Source organism: Engraulis encrasicolus, chromosome 23 (genome assembly GCF_034702125.1).
Source record: "Engraulis encrasicolus isolate BLACKSEA-1 chromosome 23, IST_EnEncr_1.0, whole genome shotgun sequence".
Taxonomy (NCBI): domain Eukaryota; kingdom Metazoa; phylum Chordata; class Actinopteri; order Clupeiformes; family Engraulidae; genus Engraulis; species Engraulis encrasicolus.
Window position 1 is genome coordinate 40,575,136 of NC_085879.1, and position 10,000 is coordinate 40,585,135.

Sequence of the window (10,000 nt, forward strand, 5' to 3'; positions counted from 1 at the left end):
TCTGAATCCAGATTGCCCATCACTGTTTGTGGTATGAGTTTTCGATATTATTTCAATATTTTATTCAATATTTTTGTTATTCGTTACATAGAAAATATTTGTTATTTTCTTATCTTTTTTAGGACTGGGGGATGCCTTCTATTCTTGCCTGATTGCTATGAGTAACTGTGTCAAAACGGCACCCAAATTCAGACCCAAAACGGAACTATAAGCAAGTTGGCCAATGTCTGTAGCCTACCACTTTTTATGTTCTCTATACGAAATCAACACATTAATGTTTATAACTGCGATTCCAAAAAACTTGAGAAAGGCCATACGGGCCGAAACGTTGTTTTCTTAATAAATTGCAGCACGATGGACAAGAGTGTGCGGTATCTTCTTCTAATATATTGCGATTCCATCATATGTATCTGAGTCAGTTTAGACTGTTTGTACTGTTGTAGAATTGTTTTACAATATTCAAGTTAATCAAACAGTGATGAGCAGCCCTGGGAGATTGACAGAAATGCTCTCCACAGACAGTTTCTGCCTTCTTGGAATGCTTTGTTGAAATTAGTTTGGAATTATTAACATTTAATTTACGAATGTTTATTTTTTTAGGTAGTCTATAATAAATATGCCAATGTTTCTTCAACGCTTGTTTCTTCAAGGCTTGTCTTTGGTGGGAATGGGCATGTGAGACCTGTCCAGGAGGGAGGGGGGGGTGATGTTTGGTCTACATTACAGAAAAAGCAACACCTTTATTTGTGTCCAGGTATTGTAATGTGTGCAGATTAAATATTTTTATACAGTATTTTGTCGAAATGTACAATGTTTCTACACGAAAAACTCTCATGTTTCACTGCACTGTTGTTTTCTCAATGTACACATGATGGCGCCATATGTCTCCAAATGAAAATGATATTTTCAAATGCCCAATGTGACTGAGAGATACATATTACAATGTGAGAGAATTGAAACAATCATTCATTCAGTGAAAAATTAAGCAGCTTTAAAACACTCAGGTTAAATTATATTGCCCAACCTAGGCCTTTGATACATTTGTTAAAATGTTAAGAAGCGCTTTCTCCATACTCTTTTCTTCTTTTCTTTTTAAAAGGTATGTAGGGCCTCTGCCTTTATTATGACAGGACATCTGAAGAGGTGGACAAGAATTGGTTGGGAGAGAGAGAAAGCATAGGGCTGGGAAATGACATTGGGCCGGCCCCAAACCCAGCTCCCCGGTATAACAGTAGGCTACAGTGCCTTCACCGTTTCAGCCATGGCCAAGGTCTAAACCTCGTTATCTTGTATTCTAACTGACATGGAACCTTGTATTCTAACTGACATGTTGAGACCATATTTTCCAGGGATTTTTTTTTTTTTGATGTCCACTCATCATAGGAAGGTGGGGAGACATCAAGAGCGGGGTGCTTGCGAGGGTCAAATTTGAAAGGAGACATTGTGTAATAAATTGATAATAATGCACATACAAAATGATCAAATCTCTGTAAAGTTGTGCTAAACGTATTCCTGAGGGTCTAAGCTTTCCAATGACATGTATTGTTCCTGTGTTTATTGCACCACCTGGATTATAAACAATTACGGAATGAAGTTCAAGGTTGAAGTTCAAGGTCATCGGGCTTGGTATCAGGGCCCCCAAGGGTAGCCTGGCGACGCCATCCTATGTGCTCCGCCCACAAATTTTGCCTCCGCACATCAAGTCAACAGTCGGCTATTCGCCCAGGCTACCCCAAGGGTGCACTATCCTATAGAATACTGATACAGAGCCTGGGTGTGCTTTTTCATCTGGAGAGTCTAATGAATGTTTGAATGCTGTGTAGGTCTTGATGTGTAGGCATGAGAAGTCACCCACCCACGCATATTCTGAAGGAAGGCCTTCCAAATACTGACACATAAGGAGGGAAAATACAGGACATACACACGTAGTAGAGTACAGTAACTTTATTGATCCCCGAGGGGAAATTCAGGATATTCTCTAATATGTCCAGTCATGTGGCTCCATCACAAGGACAATCACTTTAAATGGATGCCTTGCTGTTCAGATCAGTTTTTAAGCACAACAAAAAAGGAAAACATGATGAAAAAATACACCGGTTGAACCCCTGAATTATAAGGCAAGAAACACTTGATATAAAATCATGTTATAATGTGTCGAGTCCTCCTTGTCCTCCAACAACATTTGCTACCTGAGACATGTTCATTATAAATGTTCATAAATATCCCCAACAATAATTCACTCATTTGTAACAGCTGACCTGTTCTTTTTGTACCCTCGAAGGATTGGAAAATAGTATATCTCTTCTGTCTTCACAATTTACTGAATGTCCCAAATGTTTGTCATTTTTGTTGACACCAAAACAGAAAGGAAAGAATGGCCCAACCCACGTGAGCGTCACCATTAAACCTCACACTTCCTCATTTCCACTATACCTTACCGACACAGTGGACAGAAACAGTCATGGCAATGTCATCACTTCTTCTAATGACAATCCTGCACATTGCCATGGGTAAGCTATTCATCTTAATATACAAAAACAGAAGCCTGGAAGATCATACAATACTCTAAGTGATTGTGAATGCTATTTATTATTCAGATATATTTAATATTTGACCTTTAATCACCCATGAGCTTGATTTCCAGACTGTTGAAGTATAGATTGATGATAATGAGTATCTTCCATTTGTTGAATAAAAGAAATAACATTGTGATGCTACTGTGATGTGCTTGTGATTTGTGAACTCCTCTGTTAATATGCATATTTCTCGTGAGCAGGTACTGTACAAGGTGAAAGTGAAAGTGTTGTGTTACCTCTGAATGAACTGAAAGGTAACATTTCAAAGAAAATGACAATTGTCTTTACCGTGTTATAATATGAATTGTAATCTTTTGCAACTGATATTCTGTAGTTTATGTCAGTCGTTGTATGCATTTTAACATCTTATACTTTCCAGTTTGCTTTGTGAAAAGAAGTTTGCCATCTTCAGGACAATTTTGTCTCACAGAAGGTATCAAAATAAAGGCTATTATCAAATAAGATGTGGCTAAAATGCTATTGTTATGTCGTTATGTCTATATCTGCAATTGAAGGATTTAATCCAAATACATGCATTCAAAAATGTTCTCGATTTTATCCTTCCACAGACTGTGAGAATGGGAAGATGAAAGACATGTTTATTCCGTGTCTGTAAGAGGCATATGATGGTCTTTACAAAGACCCTTGTATTTAAATAGATATAAATGGCCAACTGTTGTTTGCACTTGCACTCAATTTGTTGTTGCATTACACTCCCCTAAACATATTGTTACAGTATTCAGCATTATGATCTACATAACCATCACTGATACATTGACATTAATTTATTAAGGAAAGTAACATTTACAACATTTTAATATCAGCTGCCAAAACTGTACGAATATTTCTGCAAATTAACTGCAACTGACATGATTGTACGTTTGCACTTTGTGTTGATATGTAGGCCTACTGCAGAGTAGTTCCCAAACGTTTTCTGCTGGGGCCCCGTTTTGCTAGCTCGGTTCTCACCAGACCTCTGTGTGTGTGTAACTCTGTAGCCCCCTGGTGACAAAGCTCAAGTTGCTGTTGCAAATGTCCTATTGCCCTACTTGGCTGATGTTGCCCTTAAGGGGGGCAACAAAATAATATAGACAAATAGGATTTCATATTTCCATATCATTTTCTCTATAATTAATAATGGAATTGAAGTTTTCTAAAATAAAGTCTTCAAAGTCAGTAATTCAGATTCACCAGACATCTCGACTGTAGGGGAACTAAAGCAATTCAAGCCGACCCCAGTAAACCAAGGTGCTTTTGTTTTTTTGCTTCGTTTTGTACTCACGCCATTTGTGGCTTTGCTGTCATGCTGAGCAGGCAACTGTCATGGTGGCTTTGAGTTAGTTTGTTGTTTTTTGTTGTCCAATCAGTGCGACTGGTCTGAGATATAGTTGGTATTTATGAAACCTTGTTGTGTTCACCCCGCTATCTAAGATGTGAACATCTTCAGGGTTATTTATTAATTTTATATTATTTTATTTTATGAATTGCCTTTTTTGTATCAACATATATTCGTCATGCATTGGCCAGGGAGGCCCATCCAGATTGACTCTGCCAACTAAACTGTTTAAGATTAAATATTTGATAGTAGAGTAGGCTAAATATTGTCATAACAACTTCCAAATTATTTACTGCATTCCTACTCAACACATACGTTGATGATACACCTGGCAACTTTTTGAGCAATATGGGCTACACAATACTCAAAGATCTAGTTTGGACTGTTTAATCACTGTAATACTTTTTATCAAGAAGACTTAGATCAGCAGTAGGCAACACTTAGGCCTATTAACCATTTAATCAGAAAATGAGGAGCCAATCATGTCGTTGCCCGGTAACAACATTGCTCAGAAGTTGTCCTGTGTGTCATCAACTTCAGAGTCGGACCAACATGCGTGGCCTAGTGGTTAAGGAGATGGGGTTAAGATCAGAGGGCTGCAGGTTCGAATCCCACCCTTCCACTCCCTACCTCAATACATGGCTGAGGTGCCCTTGGGCAAGGCATCTAACCCCAGGGACTGTTCCCAATACTGTAAAATAAGTGTAATGTAATGTAATGTATTTCTACGAGTGCTAAATTAACACTTCAATTGTGTGTGTGTGTGTGTGTGTGTGTGTGTGTGTGTGTGTGTGTGTGTGTTTTCCAGTTCGACCCTACTTCACGCAGCCCACTAAGATGCGCAAGCGTGTCATCACCCGGACCATGGGCAGTTCGGTGAAGCTGAGGTGCGCTGCCAACGGCAACCCGCAGCCCGTCATCATGTGGCTGAAAGACAGCAAGCCCTTGACCTCCGAGGAGGTGGGTGAAGGTCGAAGGAAGACGTGGACGCTGAGCCTGAAGAATCTGACACCCGAGGACAGCGGCAAATACACCTGCCACGTGTCCAATGAGGCCGGCAAGATCAACGCCACATACAAAGTGGACGTCATCAGTAAGTCCAGGGTTGTGTTTCTTGAAAGCATACGTAGGCTAGATGTTAGCCAGTTAGCAACTTTGGTAGTCTCCAATGGGATTATTTCCCCTGCAATTGTTCAATATTACAGAGAGGACGAAATCCAAGCCCATCTTGACGGCGATTGTCATAGACAGAGTGACACTGTCTTAACAAGCATTCATGACGTGAACATTTTTTCCTGTGTTCGTCTTGTGGGTCACTTCTCTTTATCCACTGACACTTGCAGAGAAAGGCCCGATTCTAGTAATCCCTAAGTAGCCTACAGTTTAGTAGGTTGCTTGATTCTCTTGTGCAGGGTAGTAAAAATAGAAATAAATGAATCTCCTCCAAGGCCTTTCGAGATAGAGACACCGTTCAAACACTAAAACGACCGGCTCGGCTTGGAGATCATTTGTACTGATATAGCATGTCCGTGTCTCTTGTCGTTCTTCCGTTTTTGGCGATTTTGTGGAAATGTGGGTCCCCATTGAAAACAATGGTAGAACCTTCAGAGACAGAGTTCCGTCCCACTCTACAGATCAGAGTGTAGGAGGCTTTTTTGTTCATAAAACATCAACACTTTCACTTAGAAGTTTAGTTGAAACGTTGTTAGTGAGCTCTAGAAGATGACTCCACACGGTGAAAATATCATGTCCCAACTCCCATTACTTTTTAAATGGCAGGTGTGTAAAAACAGCAGGGCTGGACCCATTGCTTTTCCCGTTGACTCTTGAAGTGCCTTTCTGAAGAGGTCAGCACATCTTCCACAAGAGGTCCATTTGTGACTGAACCGTTAAGCCTATAAACTTCATTCACTGTTAGAAAGATCACACATATGACTCCAATCTGTGTGCAGGACATGTGCCAATTCTTTTTAGTTTTTTTTTACAACAGTAAGCTAAAGACCTAGAAACTGTTATTGATTCTGCCCTCTGCCTTAGAGCACCATACTAACGGCCATACAGACAATCAGAACAGATGCTGTCAATAAAGGGTTCCATCACAACTGTCACTTTCTCTCAATATTCTATTCTATGACTGTTGTCATCAAGTGACATTTGGTTATGGTCAAGATAGATTAGAATAGCTCATATCTTGGAAAGGGCTGAGCCAAAAAATGCGGCGTCACCGGGTATTGACAAGTCAAGGGTAGCGTGAGAAATACAACAGCACATTGAAATTGGCAGGAGTTTCCCTTTAACTTTAAATGTAATGAAGGGGATGTAGTAGGCTAGTCTAATGAATTTTACCAGCATTGTGAACGTACAGTCATACATTATTTTGGCAAAAGTAGCCTAATCTATTCGACAGCATTGTGAACCAAAGTCCACAACAGCATTGTGAACATAAACGATCACATATTCTATATTTTTGACAACGTAACAGTGAACCTAAACGGTCTGCGGGGGTGGTCACAGTCCATCTCGCAACAGCAATGATAACATATAGGCCTACACAATCACAAATTCCATATTTTTGGCAGCGGTGGTCATTCATTTGACAGGATTGTTTGCTGCCTGCGGATGGAGGCTGCCTGTGGATTAATGACTTTTTAGGTGAAATGCACTTGGTGTTGGAGCTGGTGGCAAAGGAGAGAGTCTCTCCCTGTTCCTTATTGTTGCTGTAAAAGGCGCAGGCACGCCGGTGCTCAGTGCTCACTGCGCACACCTTGTGGCAGGCAGAGAAATAGCAGGGAACGAACGAACACAGACAACACACACACAAACACACAAACAAACACATAAATCCAGGCCATCACATAACCTCCTTGGCGGAGGTAATAATGAGGGCATATCTACTGAAATATGTGATAAAATATGTGGTAACAGACCAAAGTGACCTGCAATGCGTAATAATGTGCATTAGGTCTTTGTGTATGTTTCTTTATTTGTGTATTTAAGATGGCAGACACCATCATTTCTTTCAGGATTAATAACAGTACTTAGTACTATTGCAAGCAAATTGCAACAGTAATGGTTCACACAATAAATTGATCCTTATGACACGTTGTGAAAACAGAGAAAGGAGAGATGATCAAGAGAAAGAGAGACATGATATTCCAGAGAGGACAAACTCCAAGCCCATCCTGACATACAGTAATGTCTGAGCAAAGGATACATACTAACATGTATTCTAATAAATATAAAGTGTACATTTAATATTTAATATTCTAAATATAAAGTTATTTTTTTCTGCGTTTGTTTTATGCGTCACTATATCCACCGACATGATATTTCAGAGAGGACGAATTCCAGGCCCATCCTGATGGGGAAACATCCAGTGAACACCATAGTCACCTCTGGAGGAAACACGTCCTTCCAGTGCAAGGTGTGTGTGTGTGTGTGTGTGTGTGTGTGTGTGTGTGTGTGTGTGTGTGTGTGTGTGTGTGTGTGTGTGTGTGTGTGTGTGTGTGTGTGTGTGTGTGTGTGTGTGTGTGTGTGTGCGTGCGCGCGCACGCGCGCATCTGTGTGTAGGCCCTATGTGTGTCTGTGTGATCTGTCTATGGCTAATTGTATGTAATGTAATGTCAATTTCCTTGTACTGCATGACCTGTGCATATTAAGAAATCGAAATGGCAACACTTTACTTTACGCTGGTGTCATACGTATGATGTGACAGAGTCAAAACAGTGTCATGATGCCGTCACGCCATAGTGAGTTATGTCACTGTCAAACATTTAATGACTGTTGTCATCAAGTGACATTTGGTTATGGTCAAGATAGCTCAATGTCAACTTTTCATGACCATAAAACATTTATTCATGTCATGCGTATGATGCAGAGGTCAAGTGTGCAAGAGTGTCATAGAGTGCTATGAAGTAGAAGGAAAAGTATAATTTCAACACTATTGGTATGACATTACCAGTTTACATTTTTTATACCATACTACTAGTGTTGTAATTAGCATCTGTAAGAGTACTTCTATTTCTACTTTATACAACTCTGAACCAAAGAAACTGGCAATAAAAGCTGACTTGACTTGAAGGTGCGCAGCGACGTGAAGCCCGTCATTCAGTGGCTGAAGACGGTGGAGCCGGGCCACGAGAGCAAGTACAACTCCACCATCAAGGTGCGCAACCACCATTTTGTGTTGTTGTCCACGGGAAAGGTGTTGTCCCGCCTGGACGGATCCTACTTCAGCAAGCTGTTCATCACCAGGGCCAAGGAGGAGGACGCCGGCATGTATATCTGCCTGGGGGCCAACACCATGGGATACAGCTTCCGCATCGCCTACCTCACAGTGCTGCGTAAGACTGGTAAGTTACAACATACTCTTTTCATGGTCAAAGTTGGAGATTTCCCATTCATTTGTCCATAGGATGACAATGGACTATGGAATAATTATTTAAAACCTTCACTGTTGTTAACACAAATTAGGGCAAATATTTTTTGCATTGCATTGTTTTCTGAAATAAGATGATTACGTATGTTAATGAGGGCATATCTACTGAAATATGTGATAAAATATGTGGTAACAGACCAAAGTGACCTGCAATGCGTAATAATGTGCATTAGGTCTTTCTGTATCTTTTTATTTGAAGATGGCAGACACCTAACACACAACAGTATTTAGTAATATTGCAAGCAATAGTAATGGTTCACTCGTTAAATTGATCCTAATGACAGGTTGTGAAAACAGAGAAAGGAGAGATGAACAAGACAATGAGAGAAGGGAGAGGATAACTTCAGAAAGGGTGTTGAGAAGAAGAGTTTGGCAGAATCTACAGATTTTGATTGTTTGGTGAGGATAGTTTCGTATATTGTAAAGCCACAGAGGTCTGGAACAGGATTCCAGCCAAAAAAAAATAGTCGGAGCATTTATTGCTTTAATATCAATGGCAGCTCGCATTGGGGAGTCACAGGACAGATTATAGACTATACTGACGCTTTAGGCATTTCAGAAAACGTTTTTGAAGGAATTTGTTGGTGGCGAGAACGTGGGCCCTCCAAGTCCCAGTAGTGGAGCTCATGAAGCTGCGCGGAACTACAGGTCGGGCAAGAGCCAGGCAACCGTTTTGCACCTAGAATATTTTAACGAACCCAACCCACCACATTCTAAACACAATTTTTTGTTGTTGTTGCAGGGAAAGTTCAATCAATTGGGACTAAGTCACTAACCAATTTATGGAATGATGTTAGCTGTTAACGCATGTATTTCCCGTTTATTATGCAAAGTTGCTTCTCTGTGCGACCCCCCTGCATTACCTCCGCGACCCCCTTGGCTGTCCTGACCCCCATTTTGGGAACCGCTGCTGTAGAGTGTGGATATGAGGGTTTCAGCCACTTGTTTATGGGTAAACATAACCAACAATGTAAAAGTTCAAGACTACTGCCGCCTTCCACTTCAGTCAGATCATCCTTCTCTCTTTTAAAAAAAAAAATATCAGCCACAGCTAAACGGCATTTAAATTTTGTTGCATACGTGTAAGTACTTTGGGCTTTGTGTTTTTTGATATGCTGTATTGTAATTTCTCATTAATCATGTGTCACTCAGTAATCATCATTCTTGCACAACCTTTTCCCTCTATACGTACAGTAAAGGCCAAAAGTGTAGACTCACTTTCTCATTCATGCATTCTCTTTATTTTCGTGGATTTTCATTGTGTATTTTCATGCATGGCATCAAAACTAGAGATGTACAGGATCCAAGATCCGGTTCCGGATCCGGCAGGATAAATAGGGTTTTTCAGACTATACGGCAGGATCTCAAGCAGTGGATCCGGTATCCGACAGTTACCTAAAAATCAGGATCTACTTTTTACGTAGGCTAGACTTTTCTTGCCTGGCTCTTGCCCGACCTGTAGTTCCGCACAGCTTTGTGAGCTCCACTACTAGGTCTGGGAGCATGTAGCAGGATTCCATTTCTACAGTCAAAAAAAATATCTCAGCATTTATTGCTTCAATATCAACAAATTCTTTCAAAACCATTTTCTGTTGATCTCTAAAGCGTCAATATAGTCTATAATATGACCTGTGACTCCTCAATGTGAGC

The 10,000-nt window shown here is 40.4% G+C and overlaps 1 protein-coding gene and 1 long non-coding RNA gene across 2 annotated transcripts in view; both read left to right on the top strand.

Moving 5' to 3' along the window:
* LOC134439782 (uncharacterized) overlaps positions 1 to 585 on the top strand; it is a 13,819-nt gene extending 13,234 nt beyond the window's left edge. The window contains exon 8 of the long non-coding RNA XR_010032848.1: positions 123 to 585. This is a non-coding gene — a long non-coding RNA (uncharacterized LOC134439782). The remainder of the gene's footprint in view (positions 1 to 122) is intronic.
* Positions 586 to 2,452: 1,867 nt separating this feature from the next.
* LOC134440011 (fibroblast growth factor receptor-like 1) overlaps positions 2,453 to 10,000 on the top strand; it is a 21,203-nt gene continuing 13,655 nt past the window's right edge. Inside the window, exons 1-5 of the mRNA XM_063189936.1 lie at positions 2,453 to 2,510; positions 2,956 to 3,009; positions 4,721 to 5,005; positions 7,248 to 7,336; positions 7,994 to 8,264. Of these exons, the coding sequence (XP_063046006.1) occupies positions 2,462 to 2,510; positions 2,956 to 3,009; positions 4,721 to 5,005; positions 7,248 to 7,336; positions 7,994 to 8,264 (748 nt within the window). The 5' untranslated portion in view covers positions 2,453 to 2,461. The remainder of the gene's footprint in view (positions 2,511 to 2,955; positions 3,010 to 4,720; positions 5,006 to 7,247; positions 7,337 to 7,993; positions 8,265 to 10,000) is intronic.